Source organism: Chrysoperla carnea, chromosome X (assembly GCF_905475395.1).
Source record: "Chrysoperla carnea chromosome X, inChrCarn1.1, whole genome shotgun sequence".
NCBI classification, from domain to species: Eukaryota; Metazoa; Arthropoda; class Insecta; order Neuroptera; family Chrysopidae; genus Chrysoperla; species Chrysoperla carnea.
Window position 1 is genome coordinate 20,791,166 of NC_058342.1, and position 27,937 is coordinate 20,819,102.

The following is a 27,937-nucleotide window of genomic DNA, read 5'->3' on the forward strand; positions in this document are numbered from 1 at the left end:
AATAAGAAGTTAGCAAAGATTAGAATCACTTAGTTAATAGTTAACTGTACAACTTCAATTATTATTACATAGATGTCGTTTCTTCAGCTGAAACGATAGCATAGCATAGCATAGCATCAATATTGTTAAGCTTTACAAACTTGGAACTAAACTTTGTATACCTTGATATACTCATATATACATGGTATAAAAATTCTAAAATTTACTTTCGAAAACAAAGCAAGTGACGGGGGAAAGGCCCCTATAATTGTGATGGTTTTTTTAAACTTTTCTAATTTATTAAAAATAATGCAAACACTGACATTCAACTCTTTTTATACAGGGTATTTTAAAAATTAACTCAATCAATTGATTGGTTTTCATTTGTTTTTATTTATATTTTACAGTGAAATAAAAGGAATAAAAAATTTTATATTCAAATGGCAGATACAAAAGATACGAAAAATAAAGTGATACCACCATGCACAACAACAACATCAACAAATACCCCAACAATCACATCCACAACAATGAAAACAAAACAACGGAAAAGTACTACGAGCAGCAGTAGTAGTACAACTAGTACTGGTAGTAACGATACAGTTATAACTAGTCCAACTAGTAAACCTTCTACAACTAGTAATATTAATACAGCAACTAGTACAAGGAATACTGCAACTGGTACGAGTTGTACATCTAGTAATATTAATACTACAACTAGTACAAGAAGTACTGCAACAAGTAATATAAATAGTGCAAAGAGTACTGTAACTAGTATGAGTAGTACTACAACTGGTAATATTAATATTACAACTAGTAATATTAATACAGCAACTAGTAGTAGTACAAGGAGTACTGCAACTAGTTATATAAATACATCAACTGGTACAAGTAGTATTACAACTAGTATAAGTGGTGGTACTGCAACTAGTAAACCTGCTAGTTGCACGTACATGTCAACACATACTACTAGTCTTGGTTCAACCGCAACAAGTAAAAATAATAATAATAATATAACAGCAACCACTACAACATCAACCAGTGGTGGAGCGCTCTCATCAAATGTTGTAACATTAGTAACAAGTAACAAATCAAATGAATCAATTGAACGTGAATCAATCACATCATCAAATGAACAAATTAATCAGCCGTTATCTCAACAGCCGAATCAACATCAAACAATACCAATTCCAATACCAGGTTAGTAGCAGATTGAAAAAGCCGCTCAAAATAACTGAAAAAAGCGATTTCATGGATATATTATTCAAAGTCCAAAAAAAACTAAAAAGAAGGAAGGTTTCGGCATTAAGTTTCGTCCGTCTGTCTGCCTTCGTAAATGGGATACATAAGTTAATTGGGTCTTGGGTCCGTAGGATATATCTTGTAAACCGTAACAGATAGAACAAAAGTTTAAATGTAAAAAATGCTCCTTTTAAAAAAATAAACAACTTTTGTTTGAAACATTTATTTGTAAATATCACTGTTTACCCGAGAGGGCGCAAATTAGGACAAAACTATGATATTCATTTTTTCCTAAACTATAAAAGATAGGTAGTTGAACATTTGCAGATAGCTTTATCTAGTGGACTTATGTAACATTCTCGAAAAACAAATAAAATCCTAGAAAATACTTTCGTAATTTTCGAAAACCAAATAAACGGTTGCCGAAAGGCTGTCATAATTGTGTTGACTTTTTAAACTCTTCTAACTTATAAAAAAATAATGTAAGCACTGATATTAAACACTTTTTATACAGGGTATTTCAACAATTAATTCAGTAAATTGTTTGTTTTCACTTTTTTCACTATATAAATACGTATTTCGACTACCATGTAGTCATCATCAGTATGAATTAGCTAATCGTAATTACTCTTATTGTGTCTGTTACTCTTTACTAATTTGGTGACAGTTCAGGAAAAGTTTTGTAAAATAGATATTTTCGAAGTAAACTGTTTATAAACAAATGATCTACGTACGCTAAGTGATTACGAGATAATATTGTCGTAAATAAATTTTTTAAAAAGGTCATGGGAAAAATACCTCGGGAAATTGTCACTTAATCAAATAAGTAAATCCATATTTGTGTTTTAAGTCTGATTATTTACTAATATCTATTATTTTTATATTACAGATTTCTCAAATTTAGTACGTTTAAGAAAATCAGCACTTGGTAAATCCGCGCCATCTTTATCAGCCAATATGGTAATTTTCTAATATTTAATACAGTTAAATCTGGTTAAATATGACTTAAGTAAGCACAAAAATACGTGTTATTGGGATAGAAGTAGGGAAAACTAGTTTTTTTTTTAGAATATTCTAAAAAAATGAGTTTTAGACATGAGTTTTTGCTCTATTTAGAGGTTCCCAGATCTGTAACACGATAGGTTGTAATGGGGCTCATATTAACATTTTCTCAGCTGGTCAGGCCACACTTTGGGCCCTTGAGACGTCAACATTTCAGTCGAGGATAGTCTATGAATGCTTCGAGGGACTGTAATGCCTGGCACTGAAGAACACAATCAGACTGATTTAGGTACCGGGTCACAAAGGGAACGAAGTAGTGGACTCGTTGGTACCCGGGGGATTCGTCTCACACATCCATTTCATATGAACCTGTCATTCCCATAGCAAGATGTTCCGTAATTCCCGGTACTTTGCGCAGAGCATGCGACAGGCCAAGCTGTACATAACCACACATAGGTCATTTTACTGTGCTCGGTTAAAATTCACTAGAACACAGTTGAGAAAGGCGGTGGGACTCTTGGCAGGATATTTTTGATTGAACTCCCATCTTCATAACTTGAGGATCTCCGATAATACCACTTCTAGAGCCTGTATGGAGGACGATGAAACCTCCATATATGTTATTTTCACCTACAGAATACTGCTGGGTGTCAGGTATAGAATATTTGAGTCTGAAACTTCGCACATATCAATCCTGGAAGCAATATCGGTTTGGAAGATGTGGACTTTCTGTGCGGCGTTTGGTCTCGACAGAATCCTATAGCTTTATCTGTTTAAAATAGTACTTTTTACCCTCGCCTTCGGGTGACAGGTGGTAATTAAGGAGAGCATAGAAACCCATTTGCGCCACCCCTATTATCTATTATTATTCATTGCATCATTTGCACCACTTAAGGTAGTACGAGCGCCAAGGAAATTTTAAACTTAATATTGAAATTATTTGTATCTTATTTTCAACTTTGATAATGTATTTTGTCATAGCTTCATGAATGTAGGCGAAAAATAAGAATACAATTTTTCGATATCTGTCTTGGTTATCGAAATATCAAAAGCTAAATAATTTAAAAGAAATTTTCAATTTTCGATATTATGAAAATTACTCCAGATACAAAAAAAATTGTATTCTTACTTTTCATCTTATACTGTCAAGTTATAACATAATTCATCAAAATTGAAAAAATAAATTTTTTTTTAAATTTTGCCTCTACTACTGTGCTCATACATCCTTAATTAGTCGGGCACAATGGGTTTTCTTTTTTAAATTTCCACCGACTATTTTTGGAGAAATCTATGAAAACATCATCCATTTACCGTTTTACTATAAAACCAATGTTAAATATACCTACTTTTGAAGTCATTTATTTATTTAAGTAATCGAGCAACCCCTCTTAAAATTTTCAGAATTGATTTAGACTTAGTCCAACAAAAAAATCAATTACATCCTTAATGACGGTCATTGGATAATTTTTAAACTTGAGAAGAACGGTTGCCATATCATATAACCAGGTTTGACTGTTATCATAAAACTAATGCGAATATTAATAATGGGGTTTAATCTACATTTCTCTGATATATATATGCCTATAACAGAGGCCACCCACATCATTATTTATTAATCTTTACTTATTAAACTATATCCATTAATACAATTAGATTTATGATGTGGGTGGAGTCGGTTACTTCATTTTTATCCAAGCGACGACAATGTGATCAATTCTACCGCCCCATTAGTTATAAATGGTCATACTGCCGCTGCCTGAATTCGAACCCGCAACCTAATTCTAAGTAGACAAACGGTTAAAGTCTACCGCTTTAGACCGCTCGCCTACTTAGGCTCTTTTATGTGAATATTAATGTTAGTGTTTTGGGTTGTGTAGCAACAAGGAATTGATTTAAATAACGTATCACGTCGTAATAGCCGTACAATGTCCACCCAGCATCGTTTAAGCTACGTATCAAACGCAAGTCCAACAACAAATAACACCAACTATACCGCAATGCAACAGCAACATCATAATAACAATAACAATAATTTAATTCAACAACAACAACAACAGAATTATCATCATTACCATCATCAGCAGCATGGTAGTCATTACCATCATAGTCATGCGTATCGATCACATTCACCTGTATCAAGTGGCTCACCAGTTGATTCACCACCAGCTAGAACATATTCACCAAATATGATATTAGTGCCATCTTTTAAACGGTAAGTGAAACTTATTTTGTTTACTGTCGATTAGTGTTGGGACGAATGTGTTGTATTTTGTAGGTTCACGAATGTTTATTTCCAATATTCGCGAATGCGAATGTTAACTTTCAAATAATAATCTAATATATATCTAATATATATATAGCAGCCCAACCCGGCGTTGCTCGGGTTAATGGTATAAATAATATTTAAAAATTCATTTTTTAACGTAAATATTATAGATTTCTATCTTAGATCGTCGAATATCGAAATTTCTAGTACCAGAACAAGTCCCAACCGAGATTGCTATTAATTGTTAAATCCAAAAGCTTAGACTGCTCCGTATTATCGATTGTATCCATTCGAATATTAATCTATCCTCGCAAGCAGAAAGGCAAAATCTTTGTTTTTGATTGATTTAATTTGATACTTTTTGTGTAGCAGTAGTCGACTAAGGCTGTGAAAATATCTTCGAGCTTAGATCGATTTCTGTAACGGAATTTGATGAAGTTAAAATATTTGTGTCATCCGCGTACATATGAAAAGACCGTTAACGTACAGTATGAAAAGAATTGGAATTAGGATCGTAGTACAAAACTCTGAGGCTAGGAATGGAACAGAATATCTGCTAAAAATCCGCTGCGTCACTTCTTGCATATGACCATTCTTTTAATGAAATTTTTGAATTATATTTTTTTTTCACATTTATGAGGCTCATTTTCATCTGTTCGGGTCCGTGAATAAGCAAAACTGTCGCATTTGGGGCTCCGAAAATCCAAGAAAAATAGTCAAACAACCTCTCCATCCACAACGAGTGACAGTTTGGTGCGGATTTTGAAGTGGCGATGTTATTGCGTTGGAATGGATTGTGTTATCAAACGATGTTAACTGACGTTTATCTGACGGTGCCACAAGCCGTACAGCTGGTCAAACAATGGCACTATTTGCCGAGATCATCTGACTTAACTACAGTCCTTTTTTTCTTTGGGGCTACGTCAAAGATAAAGCCTACGCTAATGTCCCAGCAAGTGTTTAAGCACTCAAAGACAATATTAGAGCTGTTATTCGTGAGATATAACCGCAACTATTCGAAAATGTGATCAGAAATTTAATCAAAAGAATGACCATATGCAAGTAGATATTCTGTTCCATTACTAACCTCCGAGTTAACCCTAAAAGTGAATGTTTTCCACTTTGATTAAAAAATTTATTTCTTCTACAAATTTTAGGAGTAGTGTGATTGGTTGTAGAGGCGATGGAAGAAGATGGTCCGTTGCATCTTTACCATCCTCTGGTTATGGTACAACACCCGGTAGCTCAAATATGTCGGTAAGTAACTAATTCTTTATTTTAATGTACAAAATGATTTAAGAAACAAAAAGAAATCTGTATTTCTACATCAAATTTTCATTACAATTTCATTAGTTAAAATGCGATATGATTTCTCTCATGACGCTCCTGTAAATGAAAATCATTATACCTGTTAACCAAGTATTTTTAAATACAAAGATCAGATATTATCAGATTTTCATTGAAATCGACAGTTTGATATATTGTTTCAAATGTGAAGGTTTGGCGATTGTGAATCATTCTTTTTTGCCACTCTTAATGACGCTAGTGGCCCCAACAAAATCTTTGAATCACCCTGTATAAATAAACGATTAAATTTTTACAGTCCAAATGTTCGAGTCAAGAGCGTTTGCATCAATTACCTCACATACCAACAAGCGATGAGCTCCGTTTACTGTCACACCATCTTTCACGTGAAACAATTACAACAACGTCCACAACATCTTGTACATCTTGTACAACAAGTACAACGTGTACTGAAGGCACTCATGTTCACCACGGTACGAATAATTCTAACAATATCGCAAACGTTGCTATTGGAGATAACAATATCTTACATAATCAACAATCAACGGGCTATAGACCTCGATCTCGTTCCCTAAGTTCACCAAGTCGTTCCCCCGTTATCGATAACAATGAACTCTCAATGATGAACATGCTGTACAAAGAACGATTCCCAAAAGCCACACAACAGATGGAAGAACGCTTACAACAATTTATTAACGAGTACAAAGATATCGAAACAAGTATTATGCAATTATCGGCAACTATTGAGCAACAGCAACAACAATCAGCCAATTCTTCATCAACAACATTCGAACATAACGACGCATTACCGATTGCACGATTCGTACATCATCAAGTATTAGAAATTGCTCGAGATTGTTTACATAAATCACAATCGAAATTAATCACAAGTCGATATTTCTATGAAATATCCGATAATCTAGAACGATTATTACTCGAAACGAAAGAAAAATCGTTTGAAGCATCGATACATGTGACTAATCTTATCAAAAAATTATTATTGATTATATCCCGTCCGGCAAGGTTGTTAGAATGTTTAGAATTTGATCCGGAGGAGTTTTATCATTTACTAGAGGCAGCTGAAGGACAAGCGAAATGTGTTCAAGGTATTAAAACTGATATACCGATTTATATTATCCAAAAATTAGGTTTAAATCGTGATCCAATTGCGGAATTACAATTAGAATTAAAGAAATCCGATTCGATTAATAATATGTTAACGTTAACTCCAACCACCGAATTAGCTGATCAACAGCAACCAGAAAACGAAGATCATTGGATTAATCCAAATAACACGACACCAAAAACATCAACGGCATACACTTCAACAGGACCTAGTGAACATGATTACGATATTATCAAGCTAATATCGAACGGAGCCTATGGTGCGGTTTACTTAGTTAAGCATAAACAAACGCGACAACGATTTGCGATGAAAAAGATCAATAAAAATAATTTAATATTACGGAATCAAGTTGATCAAGTTTTCGCTGAACGTGATATTTTAAGTTTTGCGGATAATCCGTTTGTGGTTAGCATGTATTGTAGTTTTGAAACACGACGCCATTTATGTTTGGTTATGGAGTATGTGGAGGGAGGGGATTGTGCAACACTGTTGAAGAATATTGGACCGTTACCGTCTGATATGGCACGCTTTTATTTTGCGGAAACAGTTTTAGCTGTGGAATATTTGCATAGTTATGGAATTGTGCATCGAGATTTAAAACCAGATAAGTAAGTAATTAATTCAATATTTTTCGATCCGGCATGTACATAACAATAGTAATACATAAGAGGGTAACCGCAAATGGATTCCTAGCACCTAAACCAAGGGATTTTCTGTGCCCGAGTTTAGTGGATTATTTTCGGCGTATAAAATGTTACAAAATTTATTCTGAATGCAAGAAAAACATCAAATTTAACGGAAACCCCCTTTGCAGAAAAAAATTTTTAAATAGTTAAAAAATTTAAAAAAAAAAGAAAACTAAAATAAAATTTGTATTTTAAGTAATTCTATTTAAGAAATTTAGCTATGACGATGGTTGGGTTGCAATTTTATGAACACCTATACCAAAGTTTCCTTCATACCATCAATATTTTTAAGCGTTACAAACTTGACTAAACTTAGTATATCTTGATATATTTCATATATACATGGTATAAACATATAAGAGACTTACATTTCGTTTAATATCGATATGTCGATTGCAACCCAACCATCGTCATATCGATATTAAACGAAATGTAAGTCTCTTATATGTTTATACCATGTATATATGAAATATATCAAGATATACTAAGTTTAGTCAAGTTTGTAACGCTTAAAAATATTGATGGTATGAAGGAAACTTTGGTATAGGTGTTCATAAAATTACCTAATAAGTCCATTTTCCGGGCGGACAGATGCCCGTCTGTCTGTCTGTCAATCTACCAATACGATAACTCGAAAACGAAAAAAGATCAAAGTGAAATTTTTATAGCGAGTTCAGGGTGTACAAAGTAAGGTTGAGCTCGTAGATAAGCAACATAGGTCAATTGGGTCTTTCATCTTGTAAACCGTTAGAGATAGAACAAAGGTTTAAAAGTAAAAAATGTTCCTTATAAAAAAATAAATAACTTGTTTGAAACATTTTTCCGTAAACATCACTGTTTATTCGTGAGGGTGCAAATTATATAGTATGTTTTATGTGGGAATATCAGTTAGGTGTGTATTACATGTATGTGTGTGTGGCTATCTTTACTTACAAGACATAAAAAAAAGCAATTGCGTAATCAACACTGTCTATACATTGTATTTTAACAATTAACTCAATCCATTCTTTGTTTTCACTTGTTTTTAATTATATTTTTTAAATAAAATTTCTTAACATTCAATTTTGTTTCAAGTATCGTGATATTTATTTCAATAGCTATGTCTTAACTCGAAGTCAATAAAAATTCATTTTTATTTGTATTTTCCAGTTTATTAATAACCGTCCTAGGACATATAAAATTAACGGATTTTGGATTAAGTAAAATGGGTTTAATGTCATTAGCAACAAATTTATATGAAGGTTACATTGATTCTGAAACGCAACAGTTTTCTGATAAACAAGTGTTTGGCACCCCTGAATATATTGCACCAGAGGTGATTCTACGACAAGGTTATGGTAAGCCGGTTGATTGGTGGTCAATGGGTATTATATTGTACGAGTTTTTAGTTGGTTGTGTACCATTTTTTGGTGAAACGTTAGAAGAATTATTTGCACATACTGTAAATGGTAAGTTAAAAATCGCCGAAAATGTTAAAAACGTTAGTTGAGGCTTTCTGCAACTTTTTGGGAAGTAGGGAGTGCCCTCTTCTTAAGGTTGCTTCTCATTTATAATTGCGAAAAAACACGCTGTATGTTGAGTCTGTCTGTGACACAGTAGCACCTAAACGGATGAACCGGTTTTAATTTTTTTTTATTTTTGAAAACTAATTTGATCGAGAATGTTCTAAGCTATGTTCCAAGAAAATCGGTTTAGTTTGGAGAGAGTTTCAAGGAAAATCCCGCTTTTGTCGGGAATTTTTTAAATTTTGATAATTTTTTTGTGGTGGATGTTATTGTGCATGTCTTATAGTTTAATTTTTTTTAAACAAATTTTTAGGGCATCTTTGGTCCATTTTGACCGCTGAAGACACTTTACTAGGGCCTCTTGTAAAATATTCAAACAGGATTCTTTTCGTGAGACACAACTAGTCAATAAACCTTTAAAAAAATAATTTGTATAGACGTTTTTCTAAAAATTTCAAAAGCACATCATTTTTTTAAGCGAATTTATTCCTACGCAAAAACAAGAAGGGTAGGTAGTTTTTTAAGTTTTTAGAGGTTTATTGTCTAGTTTTTATTAATAATAACGGTCGCTAAAAATCGGTCGCGTAGACTACGAGAAAAACGTCACACTAGTAATTTCGAACAAAACTCGTTTAAAGGCATGTATGGAGGTTTTATCGTCCTCCATACAGGCCCTACAAGTGGGATCATTTAAGATCTCCCATGTTATGAAGAAAGGCCCTTTGAAAAATATAAAAAAACATATGTTTTTCATAATTTAAAATTGAATACTATAATTTTTACCCAAAATTATGCTTGACGATTAGACAAGTAATTGGAAGGAATTTTATGCAATATCTCGGAAAATACACATCCAATCGTCATTAATTGATATCAAACTCGGTTTATACAGAGTATTTAAACAATTAATTACATTGGTTTATTATTATTATTTATTTCTAGATGATATTGAATGGCCCGATCCAGATGATTGGCCCATCCAGATTGAAGCCAAGGACTTAATAAATTCCCTACTCGCACAAAATCCACGTGATCGCCTCGGTACAGCCGGACCACATGAAGTAAAAGAACATGCATACTTCAATGGACTTGATTGGAATTCGTTGCTCCGACAAAAGGCAGAATTCGTACCACAATTAGATAACGATGAAGATACCAGTTATTTCGATAGTCGAACAGATCGATATAATCATGAAGTTGCGGACGATACAGACGACACAGATGATTCACCGGTATTTGGATCATTTTCATCGTGTTCCCCTCAGTATCGTAAACAGACTACGGCCGCTTCGTTGTTTATTAATAATGCGTCGCGATTATTGTTTGATAATAATAATCAAGCGGCGATTAGTACGGTTACCACAAGTGTTGTGACAGTTACAACTACCAGTAATAATAACAATACTTTGGCCACAACCGCTCCAATAACGAGTACGAGTGAAATGGTCGTAAAAACAACAAGTCAACCAATGTCGTTACCGATTATTACAACATCAACTGTTACGAAATCAACTACTACAACCACCGCGAAATCCAGGTATTTAAAACTTTCTTAAGCCACTCTTAGATATGAAGAAACGCTATGAAATACGAGCGTTAATGGCATCCACTTAGGAAGCCTACATCTTCTTTTCCGGGATTTCTCCCGGAAATAACATGTATGGAGATTTTATTGTCCTCCACACAGGTCCTACAATTGGTATAATCAGAGAACCTGATGTTATGAAGGTGGCAAGGTGGTAGTTTAATCGACAGTGTCCGTTCAAGATCTCCACACCCTTTTTGAAACTGTCCAAATGTTCTCCTGCACATCCAGAAGATACTATTTGCCTTTGTTAGTCTTCTAAATCTAAATAATCACCCTATCGTTTTGTATATTTCTTCCATTTTGTATTTTACTTTAACTTATACAGGGTGTTTCAACTATTTTCCAGGTATTTAAGTAATAGTGGAAGTAGCAGTAGCTCTGGGAATTACATCGATTGCAATTATGGTATAATTCCGAATGCTCCACCAACAACGCCTGCGCACAATACATGTGATAAACGTATCGATGCATTTATCAATCATAGTGTTGATTTAAATACTCCTCCAAATACAGCTTTTGCATCAACCGCGAATAAAACTCCACTCTCGATATTCGACGATGTACATCGATTACACAAGCTCCAAACAACAAATGAATCTACGATGAATACAAAAACCACTGATAAGATCCTATCAACTCCGGAATCATCACAAACTGATTCCGATGACGTATCTCCTCAGATACAACGTCGACGAAGGATTATCAGCGGATCGTCGGGATCGGGAAGTGCATCAAATGCGTTGTTACCAAGATTTGCGATTTCTATGGAGGATGATCATACACCATGTGGGGACACAACTACTACAACAATTACGACGACGATAAATAATACATCGTTTACGAACACACCGATTAATAAACATCGGTCGCGTAGTGTTGTGAAAAGTGCGTCCGCAACCGGTCTATCGTTGATTATACCGACGGATGAGTTGTATCAACAGCAGAATCAGCAACATCATCATCCACATCATCACTATCACCATTGCAGTCATCATCATCATCATCATCACCATATGAATTTGAATTCTCCAAGTGGGATTGTGGGAACTTATAGTAGTGCAGGTATGTTATTATAGAGTCCAGAAAGAGGTATCTTGGCTTAAAATTGTCATCTAGTAGGTAATTTTGTCACTGAATACGAATCCGATGTCAGATTAGACTATTTCTGTCACGTATTCTTAAAATCATGCTATTTTCGACCCGAAATACCACTTTTTGGCACAAAACGGAAAAATAAGTATTTATCGTCCAAACTGTGCTCTAGGAAGGTATTTTTGGTTGCTGATTACTAATCTGATATCAGATAAACAAATTTTGTCACGTCTTCCAATAATCGTGCTATTTTTAGTCTAGGTTTTTATTTTTTTTGGCACAAAAACGGCAAACTATGTGTTTATCAAAAATGACACGATTTTCGGAAGGCATCATAGAATCCGTGTAATCGGAGAGCGGATTCGTAAATAGATAAAAATACCTCCTTGCAATTTTTTTACCGAAAAAGTGAAATTCTTGGCCAAAAATGGACCTATTTTCGGAATACGTGACAGAATTCGTTAATCTGACACCAGATTCAACATCAGCGACCAAATGTTACCTCCTAGGCAACAGTTTGTTGGATTATGTGACAGAAATACGTAAGCAGCAACAAAAAATGATGGCAACCTGATGGCAATTTTAAGCCAAAATAAGCATTTCAATAAAACTTGAACAACATATGCTCCCCGCTGGAGCCGTATGCCCTTTTCTGACTAGGTTAGATTTCATTAAAATCGGTTCTTTTTCTCCACTTTTCCTATGTATCCCTACTTAGTTACTATTTGATAAATAAATTTTATGAAAACTGTTATTGTTTTGCAGGAAGCGGCTCAGGTGGTGGAGGGGGTTCTAGTACAGCAAGTTCTCGAGATACATCACCATGTCGTGAACTTTCTCCACTTGTGAGTTCCTATAAACCACCGATAATCATCAAGCGTGGTCCTCGCGGCTTTGGATTTACTGTACACACAATACGTGTTTACTATGGTGATACCGATTTCTATACAATGCATCACCTAGTGATGGCTGTAGACGAAGTTGGTCCAGCTTACGATGCTGGTCTACGACCTGCAGATTTAATTACACACGTAAATGGTGAACCGGTTCAAGGGTTATACCATACCCAGGTCCTACAACTGTTACTTGGCGGTGGTGAACGCGTTAGTTTACGAGCAACACCATTGGAGCACACGTCCATTCAAACTGGTGGACGAAAACGAAATGCTACACAGGGTAAATTAGCACGACGATCGGTACATCGACAGCGTAAACAAAAACGATTGTCAACAAGTGGTATTGGAGGTGGTGTCAGTGGTACGGTTGGTGATGGATCTCCTACAACTTCACCTTCATCATCGTCTTCTACGTCATCGGTGTCTGTTTCTGAGAAACGTCGAAAGGCATCGTTGTTTCGTAGAATTAGTAATAAACGAGCAAGTGTTGAAATGCAACAGGTAGGATGTTTAAGATAGTACGAACATCAAGATAATTTTAGATTTAAAGTTGAAATTATTTGTACCTTATTTTCAACTTTGATGATGAATTTTGAAATATTGAAAGCTAAATAATTAAATAAAATTTTCAATTTTCGATTTTTTGAAAAACTCCAGATATCAAATAAATAATGGGGGATCTCCGCTTCTCAGAACAAGTCACACCACACAACAGAGGCCACCCACATCATCATTTTTAATCTTTATTTATTTATTTAACTAAATTCGATTATATAATTAATTTTATGATGTGGGTGGAGTCGGTTACTTCGTTCTTCCCCAAGTGACGACAGTGTGATCAATTTACCGTCCCATTAACTATTTTTGTCCAGACTGCCGCTGCCTGCTTTGACGTCAACAGACTTTAGGTCAGAGAAGTCGTCAAAGAGAGGCTGACTCAAATAAATATATCTTCTAATGGCAAGAGCTGGACAGTGACAGAGAAGAAATGAAGCATCGTCTCCTCCTCCTGTAAACTGTGATAACTCCTGCAATAGCAGTGATACACTGTCGGGCCCAGGCGTTCAACATGGCTGCCGCCCACCCAGTGTCCCCCTTAAAACCTTAAAATTTTCAGAATTTATCTAGATTTAGTCCAACGTCATATAAAAAAAAATCAAGCTTTTTATTTAAAATTGTCTTAGTGCTCGTACATGCTTAAAATAATGAGGGATCGGGATTTACAGTAAATTTTGGAATATTCGTCGTTATAAACGATATTATTTGAAGTATTATAACCGATTTTGAGTGTAATAAATTTTATTTTGTTTAATTCAGATATCAAATGTAATGTCTGTTACTCCAACAATTGTAACACCACCGAATCATCATCGCAATCAATCATACATCCCACGTACCCCAGATAGTACCACATTCATAACAAATTCACCGATACGTGCTGGAGTTAGTACTACTGGAGGTGGTGCAGGTCCAGGTGGTTGTGATAACGTAATTGATCAACAACAACGATTTAGTAATAATTTTAGTGGTTGTAGTCCATTATCATTAAATTCATCATCTCAGTCATCATCACCGAGTTCATCAACTCCAAACACACCAACAGCCAACAATAATAATGTTACATTGACATCATCTCCATCCTCAAGCTCGTCAACGTTGAATAACAGTATAGTCCAGAGGTAATAGACTTTTAATGAGAGAACTAAGAGAATTTTTTCATATTAAAGTAAATTTCCAATAGGGCACAATAATATTTTTTATTAGAAAATTTCCGGGGTGGATTAATTCCCAAGGGAAAATTGTTTTCTCGACATATTTAAGGCTTTACGAATCTCTAAAGTTTCTTCAAATTGAGTTTGCAATTATTAGATTGTTTAATCGAGGAAATAAAATCTAAAACAGTCCCAGGAATCGACAGATGATTTTTATAGGAGCCGATGGAAAATGTTTGTCAAAGTGAGAAAGAAGTAGAAAAACGGTGAAGTTTGGTGCAAATGTCAAGGATCAGAAAATGCTTAGAATTGTCGAAAATATAAAATCCGAATATTAAATGTTAAATAAAGAGAATGTGATATCCGAAAATAGGATACTTCTTCCCACTTTCTGGGCGTAAATTGAAAAAGCACAAGTTTGCATCAATATACAAACTCTTACTAGCTCCTATAAAAATCAACTAGCGAGAAGTCCTGGATCAAATGCCTTATTTCCTCAACTAGTTTAGACAGGATCAAAGAAGTGCTTCTTGGAGATGTCAACTTCCTAGCCTCCCTCTCCCTTGTTTGTGAATGAGTAGGAGCGAAATAAGTTTGTATGAAATATATCAAGGTATAAGTTTAGTCCCAAAATTTGTAAGGCTTAAAAATATTGATGCTACGAACAAAATTTTGATATAGGTGTTCATAAAATCACCTAATTAGTCCATTTCCGGTTGCCCGTCTGTCTGTCCTTCCGTAGACACGATAAGTTAGGTCGAGGTCGAGTTCGTAAATGGGCAACATAGGTCAATTGGATATTGTTCTAGTTCAGTGAGGATGTGAGAAGAAAGATACTCTTATTACTTTATGAAATACTATATATGGTATTTCACCAGTCAAACAATTGACTGAGTTAATTGATATACATATACAATATACATATTTTCGCTGACTTGTAAGAAACTCGAAAAAACGAATATATATTTAGTTAAACTCGAAAAAACGTTTATATATTTAGCTAAATATGTTACTTCAGCCAAATTTTTGTTTGAAAGTTTTCTTGGAATATATTAACAAACTTTTTCAAATTTTTTTGGATTAGTAGTAGCAGTAGCAGTTTAACTAGTCCAAATATCAAGCAACAACAGCAACATTATCAACGTCCATCAACGTTGCACGGTCTTAAACACAAGTTGCACAGTTCAACTTGTTCAAAAAGTCTGCATAAATCAAGTCCGTCATGCGCTAGTGGTAATTCAAATACTAGTACTTCAACTGGAATTAGTGGAATTAGCACAATTGGTCCGATTGGCATTGGTATAGTGGGCCCATCACGCCGTAAATCCGTTGGACATATACCGCTATCACCGTTAGCACGGACTCCATCACCAAGTCCCCTGCCAATATCGCCAACTCGATCACCGTCGCCGTTGGCATTTACAATCGTTGGCCATCAACAAGGTAGTTCAAATACAACGCAATCGTATAGTCCAGGTGTTGTGATTGGTACTGGAATGAGTGGAAGTGGAACGAGTAGTATTGGAGTGGGTGGTCCATTAGCTAATACATCGTCTACATCGAATGTTGTGGGTACTTTGAATAGTAATAGTAGTAGTCCGTCACAAAATAAGAAGAGTTATGTGCGTCCAAAGAGTGCTGAACCTGGGTCACCATTGTTGAGGCGTGCATTGTCACCGGATCGATTACATCCACGTAGTGCTGAAGGTATGAGTTTTTTTATAATCTTACAATTAAGCTTCTATATTAAAATTAGATTTTCGGGGATCTGAAGATTAAATCTTTCTTAAGGGGTTAGGTGTAATCTGAGGCATGAAAAAATGACAATTTAAAATTTTTTTTTTTTTTTTTTGCCAATAAATTATTTTATTTTATAAAAGTAAAAACATAACATCATTAAATATCATTTCGACTTGACTTGACAGAAATGTGAAAAAATAAATTTAATAAATTTAAAAGTAATGGTCGTTTGTGTTGATTCAGTTCCAATCGAAGCTTCTTGTGGTGATCATACTAATCCTTGGAGATTCATTTAAAATCAATCGGATAAAATAATTTTTTTTAAGGCTTCACCCATCTTTACAGGTTCTCCAAATTAAGCTAGAGAAACTAAATTTTTGCCGTTATTTAGACCCTCAGGGGAAAACAAAATTATTTACGAAGAAATGTTTCAAACAAAAGTTTAATTTTTTATAAAAAACATTTTTTACACTGACACTTTTGTTCTATCTCTTATAGTTTACAAGATGGGCCCTACGGATCCAAGCCAAATGAACTTTTGAACTTAAACTCACTTTTTATATCCTTAGCACAATATAAACAAATTTCAGCTCGAGATCTCTTTTCGTTTTTGAGTTATTGTGTTGATGGACAGACAACCTCTCTAATTAGATTAGTTTTACGATTACCTATATCAAATAAAAACAAAATAAAATCATTTTTAAAAACAAATTTTTAGGAAAAGGGCTCCCATAAAATAAAAGAGAAAAAAAAACAAATAGCAGAAAAATAAATTTTTAGGCAAATGATTTCCACCAATATAAATCCGGACTCCAGTGTCTGCTAAACGAAAAAATTTTAATCTAAATCCACGCCTGTTTTCAGATAAATTTATGATTAAATAAGTATAATTTTAAAATAAAAATAAATTTTGCGTTTTTTCTCCCATATTTTTACTTGAACAAACCTAAAATTCATACTTTTCCTATTCTCCATAAATCAACTTGCCCCCCTATTTGCCATCGGCTGTCGACGCCCTTGCTTTTTATGTTAAAATATCATCGTTTTCGATGTTTTACTTTAAATTATAGCGAAGTTTGATCGTATTAATTCTTGTATTTAGGTAAATGTACGTTAATCTCACCGTTATGCTCCTCAACAAGTGGTAGCGTATCTCGTGTATCAACCAGCACCGGTGGTGTTTGGCGTGCCGCTTCTGTTATCACCACAACAACCACATCAACTTCCTCCTCGTCAACAAGTACATTTACAAGTGGCATCAGTTGTACAACAAATACGAATCCCGTAACATGTACAAGTAACAGTAATTACATCACAATACCTGCAACCTGCACCGTCGACAAAGATAATAAACATGCACAAAATAACGAATATCTAGATAGTTCAATGCAAAACAGTGATAATCAACAAGCATCACAATTATCGTTAGCGCTAGTTGGTCCTAATGAATTATTACCTAGAATTGCTGAAGAGAAGGACTCACCAACAAATTCAAATCAAGAGAATCCGCCCTCATTAACAACAAGTAAATAGTAAAAATCTATTTAATAGTATAAGTATTAGAGAAAAACCATTCACATTGACCTCGAAAATGTTAGGGATTCGTTTGGAAATTTTGGTTATATGTAATTGAAACGATATGCAATTACATGTTAAAAGCTATCTGCACGTGAAACGCTTATAAAATCAGATAATTACATGTAAACAAATTTCTAGAATAAAAATTGGCTGAAATATAATATTTTTTACAGCAAAAACATATATTTATATATAAGGACGTGAAACTTCCAATGCCGAGCTATAAGCGCCCGTGGCTGAATTTACGACATCCATCTGGGTAGGGTCTAGTCATCGGTCGTTGCGTACTTGTATATATATGTAAAGTTTTGCTGGTTTGTAATAGAATGTCACGCACGAATTTTGAACAAGTGATAAGTGAAAACATCACGATTAACAAAAGTAACGAAATATTCCTTCATGTGTGATGATCATGTGTGAATGAATGGGGTTTCATTTAGCACGGAACATCTTAATTATCAAAGTTTTGATTTGAGGATTATTAGCATAGGTCTTATAAATTTTCCAAACGTTCCACGTGACACCAACTTTAACATGTTTTTGTACATCTTATCAACTAGCTACAAACAAAATATTCAGCACGTCCACAAAATGAGCTTAAAACCTCTATTGCTTGTACTATAACACAAAAAATTCTGGAATAATTTAAATTAATTAATTGTTATATTTATTTATTTTCGAGGATAATTAGTAATTATTAGTGAAAAATGATTCTTTTTTGTTTTCTTTTTTTTTTTTTAGAGCTAATAATTCACTAGTTATGTAATTATTATGTAACCGTAGGTGTTAGTATAATTGTAAATTTAAACAAAAAAAAAAAAAAAAAAAAAATGAAACAAAAAAAATTTAACATAATTATGGATATTGTTCAATTTTATGTTGTATACAAAAAAAAGTATAATCAACGTTTATTTTAATTATCATATAGTAGGAATACACATTGAGAGGAAATGATTTATGTAAGATTTTACATAATACAACTATGATTGCCACCTCTAAGCTACGAGACGTTGGAAGATAAACCAGAAAAACAGGAGATATTGAAATTAATTTAATTATATCACCGAATTATAATACTGTCCGACATTTTTGATGCCTTGTCTACTCAATTTTACCATAATTAAATATTTAAATAAATATGCTTCAAGTAATTTAAAATAAAATCTGCTCAGAGTTGTTAAAATTACCTCAATGTAAAACAAATAATCAAAAAATGAAATTTTTTTTCTGGAGAAATCTGGAGAATTTATGTTGATATCGAAAGTCGAGAGAGGCTAAACGATTTCATAAGTCTTCCGATCAAATCTGGAGAGCTGGCAACCTTAGTTGCAACATTTCAAAGACATTGCGTCATCTGATAAACATTTGTTTTGTTTACTTAAATTCTGTTGAAAAACATTGATTTCTTCAGAAATTTCCATAAAATTTACGATGGATTATAACAGTTTATAAAAACTACGATATTTGAAAAACATTGTCTGTAATTTTCAGTTGAAGGAAATTAGAAACTCGTCTCTCGCTTCCTTCAGTATCTATTAAACAAGATTGAATTAAAATTTCTTTAAAAAACCTTTATATAAACCTGGGCGAGGTCTAGTCCTCGGCTGTTGCGTACTTTGTATTGCGCATCAGACTGTTTTTCGTTTTCAATCAATTAAAAGTGATTGGAAACAATTTCAACTGTTTTCAACGCAACGACCGGTGACTAAATCCCGTCCAGATAGGCGATGTAAATTCAGAAACGGGCGCTTATATCTCGACATATTAGTGTCACGTCCTTATATACATGTGTTCTTGCCCTTATAGCTATCTAATTTTATTACTATTTTTCGCTTGATATTCCTTGCCCTCGATTAATTTTCCTATTCATAATAATTATTAATAGTAGAGATATTAGTTGGGGTCTCTAAAACCTGGATTTGTAGAATACCTCTCTCATTTTTTTGAAGTAATTCATAAATCTTACATAAATTTTTCCAGATACGTTCTAGATGGATAATTTTATAGAAATCTGGGCAAAGGAAAAAGCAACAATCATTGTAAGTGCTCATTCAATTGTGAAAATCTTTGATTGAAACCTTTCAAATATTACAGGCAATATGTTTTATATCCATTTAACCTACATGCGTTATTTTAAGTTGTTTTTAATATCAGTATGATCACAGATGGAAAATACTTTCTAACTCATAAAACCTACGGACTTACAAATGTCCAACGACGCTTATTATTTGTTTAATATTTACTTTTAGAGTAAATTTAGCTTTATATCTTTAATAATAGTCATTCCTCTCTATATGTATACCTGCCATATGATTGTATATAGATAGAAAAGATGTTGCATACAATTATTACTTGTCTTGATTCTTATGTTTTAAATAATATGTTTCAAATTATAAACTGTCAAATGTCAGTATTTTGTATATATATATTAAATTTAGGAACGAAAAATACCTTTTAAAATCGCAATCGGAAAAAGAAAAAAAAAACTTAAAAGAAGTCGTTTTAGCCTTCACAAGAGTTTTATTTTATTCACTTTTAAGCGAATTTTAATACTCGTTTTTTTTTTTTAACTTCATTATTTAACAAACTGAATAAATTTTGCTACACGTCTAACAAATTGTATATTTTTAATTTTAATCGAAAATCGAATATTTTTAAAAAATCGAGGCTTTTTTTAAACAAATTTATTCATTGAAAAACTACGCTTATAAAAATTAATTTTAATTTACTTCTTTGAGATTTTAGATCAAATAAAAAAAATTAATCATCCGGCTGAGGCACACGACCAGTAAAATAACGGACGTTAATTTCAACGAATAATTTTAATGTATTTAACGATAACAACGCCTGAGAAAAATCAGAAAATATTAAGGAAAAATGAATACTAGAATTGAATTCTGAAAACCTCATTCTTCATTGATATCTCAGAATGTATATTTCACCGTAATATTGTAATTTCCGTCCCATTGTAAACTAATTAGTAAAATTGTAAATTTATTTTTCAAAAAAGGGCCAAAAATCACATTAATTCGTGCTAAATCAACTCAGGTCAAATAAACAAAACGCAATAAGTTGATTTTCGTTTAGAGATGTTAAGTTAGCGCTAGTTGGAGTGGTTTTTTGTAACCCGTTTACAATCTGACGGAAATTACAATCTGACATAGATTCAATTTATTTTAGTTTTCGAATAAAATATAAATTGTTTCGAACAGTCAGGGATTTAATACTATAATCATGAAAAAATCAGGGAATTTCATAAAAACAATTCGATTGCTGCTCTGATTTAACAAAAAGTACGAGAACTCAAATATTAAAACAAACGGATATTGATTATAAATGATGTCTGAGACACGTTAGACGTACGTTCGTATTCCCGTATCCTAAAATTCGGTTTAAATCGAGGTCCGTCATTTTGAAGGCTTGTGCTATGTACTCAATCTACAGTATACGAAGTGTCTCTAACGCATTAGAATAGCAAAAACGAATTACTTTGCAGATTTTAGATCCGATGAACTATTAACGAAATACGGCTTCGTTAATTATTGTTTGTGGGTTTGAGAATTTCTAATATTAATTTTTTTTCTCTACGATTAATATTTACTGAGATATTTTAAAACTTAGAGTAATAATAGAAGATAAAAACGAACTAAAACGTAAAAAACAAGTTTTATTAGTTAATCTGTATATAAAAAAACGAAATACCACTCATTTACACACTGACTAAACGGGTAAATAATATTATCATTGCAGTCGGGGGGGCGTTCTGTGGAATATTTTTTAATCTAAGATTTACACGTTTATTCAATGAGCAAATGAGTGGCCTTTGGTTTTTTTTTTTTTTTTTTTTTTATATACAGATTGACCAATAAACTTGTTTTTTTACTTTTTAGTAAGTTTTTTGGTAGGTATGTTCGCCGTACGTCTAAGATTTTAAAGTCAGAACGTTCCCCCAACTACAACAACAATTTTATTTATCTGTTTAGTGCACGTATTTCATCCCTGTCCGACTAAGGACATTTGCGCCCGTAGGCAGTTTAACAAATTATCACAGAAATTTTTATTAAAATTTTCCCTTTCTGCAGAAATTATATAAATTAGACTGTCTTACATTTACGTACCCCTTTGTAACCTCTCGTCTGTTAACTGGCACCTACTTTCCTTCTTGTACAATCCGCCTAAACGAAAAATATGAAAATTACAAACAACAAATAACGAAATCCTATTTCGTTAACGGTACATCCAATCTAAAATTTACAAACTTTTTTGTTAGAATTCTTCTACGTCACCCTGCTTTTCGAATGCTAAAATTTATGGACACTTTGTATAGCAAGACGATTTAAGCAAATTAACTGGTAATTGACAGAATATATTGGAATACATTCTCAATTTGTGAATTACAATAGGGAAGTCGACTTTTTGTTTTTTTCTATAAATTCTATAAAATCGATTAGAGATATTACAAAAAAAAATCGATAGATTACTATCAACTTAAATATCTCCAATTTCCAGCGCGCTATATAAACTTTAAACAGAGCTTAATATATAAAATTGTATTTTTACCAGAATATTCTAAGCTTTCGATCGATATTTTTCGAAATCGAACTACCCTATTGTTAATATATAATTGCAATTTATATAGATGAAAGATTATAGATAATATATTTAGCTACTGTGTATTCTTTTGTTTTGTTCATGGATTCATTTTCATTTATTTAATCAAAATGTATCAATTTCTTTGTCTATCTTATTGAAAAGGAGAGAGATACTAAAAAGATCATAGAAATAAGAATATAAGAGGAAGAAGTATTTATAATAATTGTTTTTGTATTTATAAATAATATGTGTAAAAGTTTACACATATTAAATCGTAGTCTGTGTGTAAAACAGAGTGGCTACAATTTGGGAATTGACTTTTAAAACGAAAATTCAAGAGTGTCAAAAATCTCCTCAAAATATAGGGCTGTTTGTACTATTTGGACGATATCATATCAACCCGATTTTTGTAAATTTTGGTTCGAAATTGTCTTATAAACTGAATTTTATCAAAATCGGAAATAATTATTTTTTCTCGGTTTTTTGCAATTTGCTTAAAGGGTAATACCCCTTAGAAAAAATCAAACTAATTTTATCGTTTCGGAATTTGATAAATCTCGGTAAGTTTGACCCAAAAAATAGAAAAATCGGTTATTTTACGACTGGATGCGTATTTTTTGAGCTACCACCTGAAATGTATGACCGAAGGGCGATATTTCGTAAAATATACGCTCAATCGTTAAATGAATCCGATATATATATTTTTTGGGTCATAATTTCTTTATAAACAATTTTGATAAAGTTAAACTTGACCCAAAATATACAAAAATGATTTAATGGTAATATTGATATAGTCCAAAATTTGAAATAAAAAGCAGCTTTTCGAATCGATTTCAGACAATTTCGTAAAAAATATGACTCTTAAAGTCAAATGATCTGAAAAATATGACTTTTGTATCTCAATTATTCATCAAGGAATTTTGAAAATTGATTTCTATAATCTATAAATGCGAAAATCAGTTAATTTATAAAATAGTTATTCCACTTATATTCTTATTTCCATGGATTAAATAAACGAAAACTCGCGTTATTTCATATCAACTTTTTAAATAAAAAAACAATATGGTTGAATTGTTCAATGATCATAAAAACAATTGAACAATATTTAATAAAAACAATATAAAAAAAATGAAATAAATGTATAAAACCTAAAAACCTAACCTATAAAAATCTAACTATTTGATTGAGCTTGATATTTGATTAGTTTAAAATATTTCATTATTTATTTATTAATTATTAAATAATTATTGTGATTGACTAATTGTTTATTATTCATTAAACAGTTCTGCGCATCACACTTAGCCTCAACTAAACAAAATGGCTGAATTTAGGGTAATCAGGCTTTTTTTATCAAATGTCAAAATTTTGCAGATGAAATAAATTTTACAGAATAAATTTATTTTGAAATGAGACTGCAATAGCAAACATATTTGAAATAAGGGAGTATTGCTCCATTTCAAAAAAATTCGGTATACGTTTACGGTAAAAGGGTGGCGATTGACTTGGAAATGTCAAGGAGTTTTAGTAATGGCCAGGAAAAATGAAAAAAAATGTTTATTTCTTGAGTCTCTAGAATTCTAAAGACTTGGCCACATCACCATGGAGACAGGAGTCCACATTCCATGTAAACAAATGGCAGACGCAAATAAGATGTTAGTGGTGTTCCTTTCTATACCGGCATAGTTAAACGACTATAGGGCGTCGGTTTGATTGAAAAAGTTGTGCGTCAACTCCGACGCATGATTGGAGTTTACTCGTTAAGTGTTGTATAGTGTGTTATGTTCGTCAGGGTATTGTCAGTTTCAAAAAATATATACGTTGCGCACCAAAAACATAACGAGGTCTTTCGATCAGTAGATTTTACTCCTCATATTTTTTACATACTTCAAAAATATGACGTATTTTGTGCAATGCACTTCGGTGAAAAAGGAACACTAGCGACACCCACCTTCGTTTTTGGGTTCGATTTACCTTGATGTTTATCTTCTGTATTTTTCAAGAATTCAAGCGGGAGAATTGCTAAAATTTGCCAACGTAATGTCGACAAAGCATCTATTGTTTGAAACTGGCAACAACCTGACGGACACAGCACACAATGTAGTTGTTACCCACCAATACAGAATAAACATTCAGCCAACGTACATCATACGTCTTCGTCTACGTATAACAGACAGCATCTATTGTTTGAAATTGACAATAACCTGACGGAAGTGCATTGTACGAAATGAATACGAACATATACGAACATACAAACGAAATACTTCATAAATGCGTCATATTTTTAAAATTAAGCTCGCGCTTTATTCTCCGCTCCACTATTTCGGTACAAAACACTACTGACTTCTTATTTGTGACAGTCATTTTTTTACATGAAGTTAGGTCTTCCCTCTCTGTGTATCATATTCATATATCTCTTTTTTTCAAAGTAAGAAAGACAGAAATGTAAATAATGAAAATTTTGATATATTGTTATCCTAAAGTACATTTTTTAAGTGATAGTTAAGGTTATGCGAGAACTGGATTATATGATATGAATGATCTTTAATATTTAATATTTTTATGTAAATATTAAAAAAAATGCAAAATGATGTTCGCGTTCTTTTTGGTTACTGTTCAAAAAGTTTATTTAAATTAATTAATGTGTAATTGGGTGTGTGCATGGTGTAAATCTATAGAATTAGATTCATTCGAATCATAGATCTTAGTTAAACGATTGTACGCAAGATAAAGATCTCAAAATATTATCAACTCAGTGGAATACGGGTAAGCAGCTGTCGAGTCTGCTTCAGCAGCGTGTTATACAAAACGTTAATGCTCAGAGCGTTGATTTTAACCCACTATGTGAACTGATGCTCGTATTCACTCATTCTTAATTTAAAATGGTTTTGGTATTCAAAAGGTCAAGTTCGTTACTGAAAAAAATCGACAGATAAACAAGGGAATAGGGGGAGGGGGTGCGCAAAGTACAAAATTTTAAATTTTTTTCAAAATAAAAAATATTTTTGTATTTTTTTTATCAGTTTTAAGCAAGAAAGTAGTTTTGCGTTTTTTTCTCTAGAAGAATAGTTTTCGAAATAAAAATTCTTGAAAAACTAAAAATGAAATAATATTCGATTTTAAAATGTGTTATTTTTCAATCTCTGAGCGAATGTGCTTAGCTAACACAGCTCCTGCGTTACGATTTTGTTTTTTTTTTGTTTTAAAGTAATTAAAAGGGAAAGTCATATTTCCTTTTTGACTTTCCTTTATCAACCAGTGTTGCTGAGGGGAAAATTCAAATATCTCTGTCAAAGTTTGAAATATTTTCAAAATTTGTAAATAACTGCGAGACAATGAATAAGAATTTTACCAGAATATCCACGCTATTGATAGTGCATTGCTTAAATACCCTTTATATACTAAGTTGTATATACGAACATTTCGAAAAATTTTCACACAAAAGTCATTTGGTTTTGATAAATATTTTACCATGAAATTTTTTCGAACCCTTACGATTTGGAACATAAGGATCGATTTTGTCCTTCAGCATGATATTTCTGAAGATTTCTATTTGTTTTTTCACAATTATATTTCTAGTTCTAGGTTCCTTAGATGTTCTGAGTTGAACATCTAAGGGTCCATTTCAAACACGAACATCTTTAACGAGTATATCCAAGATTTGTAACAAAACTGTCGTAGCAGTAAAAAACAGACAGTGTTTTCTTTGGTTGTAAACCAAATATTTGAAAGTATGTTTAACTAAGTCATAAGGTCTATGATCTATGAATCTTGTATGGTTGAGATAATATGTATGAACCAAAAAAGAACAATTTTTAAAAAATCAATTGAATTGAACAAATTAAAAATAATAGATCGATATTAATATGATTGTAACAATATTTGTTAATACGTTTATTGTTTCAGCTTTAGTCCGTGCACTAGTAACACTTGAATGTCGTCATCTGCCAAAAATCTGATATTGATATACGTATGGGGAGGGGATTGGTGGATTTTGATCCCCCCAAAACCCCGTGCTCACTAGCCTGTTTCATGTTATTTTCAATTTTTTCCGAGGATACTGATGGTCACTAATAAATAAAAAATAAATTTTTTTCTCTAACTTTTAAGGGGAAGGGGGTAGAGACATCTAGTACCACTCGGTGGATTGGAAATCATATGGAAAAATGTGGTTCTGGTTTGATCTAAAACATATGTCAATATCAAATTTTTGACAGCTGACGACATTCAGGTGTTACAAGGGCACAGGCTACTATAAATATTAAAAAAAAAAAACTATTCAACTGTTGATAGATTGATCAATGATCAATGATCAATGTTATAAATGTGATGATCAATATTAATTATTATAATAAATGTTTGTATATAGGTAAACTATTTTTATGTTTATAATTCTTTTTTCAATCATTTTATGTATAAAAAAAAGCAAATTTAATTCAATTCTTATCGTTTTATTTTGTTTCTTTTTAGATTCGCCTCTAACTGGAATTGTGAAAAGACTTAATATCGAAGTTTATCGTAATATTTATTCATTGAATGATCGAAGTATAAGAAAAAATACGTTTTCAGTTATTGTCAGGATCTGTTTTAAGCTCTTTTGTTTTCAATTTCTTAAGCCAGAAAATATTTTAATCTTAGGGCTAACTGGATCGTAATCCCGGGTCGCCCAAGAGTTAACATAAAAAAACGACGACACCACTTGTAGGGCCTACATGGAGGATGATGAAACTTCCTTTCATGTAATTTTTACGCCAGATTCAGAATGTTCGAGTCTGAAACCTTGGATCCATCAATCCTGGGAGAGATCCCCTCGTAGAAGCTGTTTGATTTTGCGTGGCGTTTGGTGTCGGAAGAATCCGATAGCTTCATCTGATTTTAATAGCATTTCTTACCTGAAAACTCGTCTTCGAGTGACTGTTGCTCTCAAGAAGGGTACAGAGGAATCCCTTAGTCCAGGTGCTAGGGATCTACTTACCATGACACCTATCATTCAATTTGGTTATTGTTTCCTAAATGACAAATTTTAGACGTAGAAAAAACTGACAAGATAAATAATAGAATAATATTAAGAATACAAAGTTTTTAGTCCTTGATTTATTTGTGAGATATCGACCTTATACCTTGACTTCTCGTGTATCGACCTTGTACCTTGAATTTCGTACCTTGACGACTAATTTAACAGGAAAATCACATAATTTCCTCAAAATACTAATTTTATTTAAAGTTAAAGAAGAGAAAATAAAAACCAATTGAAAACAAACAATTGACTTAGTGAATTTTTGAAATACCATGTAAAGACAGTGTTGATTACCCAATCGTTTATTTTTTTTACGTCATGTAAACAAAGAAAAATCCAACCCAAGACCCAATTGACCTATGTTGCTCATTTACGAATTCGATCTCACTTTTTAAGCAGGCTATAAAACTTTTAGCTTGATATTTCCTTTCGTTTTTAAGTTATCGAGATAACAGACGGGCACCTGAAAATGAACTTTTCAGGTGATTTTATGAATACCTATACCAAAATTGTATTTGTAGCATCAATATTTTTAAGCGTTACAAACTTGGGACTAAACTTAATATACCTTGATATATTCCATATATAAATGGTATAAAAAGTCCGAGCTATG

The 27,937-nt window shown here is 32.7% G+C and overlaps 1 protein-coding gene across 2 annotated transcripts; it reads left to right on the forward strand.

Annotated features, from left to right (window-relative positions):
• Positions 1–415: 415 nt before the first annotated feature.
• On the forward strand, positions 416–27,588 carry LOC123302191 (microtubule-associated serine/threonine-protein kinase 2). 2 transcript variants are annotated; one of them, XM_044885023.1, is made up of 13 exons: positions 416–1,179; positions 2,111–2,181; positions 4,101–4,435; positions 5,647–5,746; positions 6,093–7,528; positions 8,756–9,054; positions 10,054–10,648; positions 11,046–11,761; positions 12,557–13,188; positions 14,005–14,366; positions 15,484–16,106; positions 17,242–17,664; positions 26,778–27,588. In XM_044885023.1, the coding sequence occupies exons 1-13, from the start codon at positions 420–422 to the stop codon at positions 26,960–26,962; spliced, it is 6,537 nt and encodes a 2,178-aa protein (XP_044740958.1). In that variant the 5' UTR covers positions 416–419; the 3' UTR covers positions 26,963–27,588. The 2 variants fall into 2 exon arrangements, with proteins under 2 accessions (XP_044740958.1, XP_044740959.1); XM_044885024.1 differs by having other exon boundaries at positions 15,487–16,106.
• Positions 27,589–27,937: the final 349 nt, after the last annotated feature.

Coding starts and splice junctions, on each gene's coding strand:
- LOC123302191 (XM_044885023.1), top strand. CDS start 420: ATGGCAGATACAAAAGATACGAAAAATAAAGTGATACCACCATGCACA. Junction 14,367..15,483: donor AATAACAGTATAGTCCAGAG/GTAATAGACTTT, acceptor TTTTTGGATTAG/TAGTAGCAGTAGCAGTTTAA. Junction 17,665..26,777: donor TCCGCCCTCATTAACAACAA/GTAAATAGTAAA, acceptor GTTTCTTTTTAG/ATTCGCCTCTAACTGGAATT.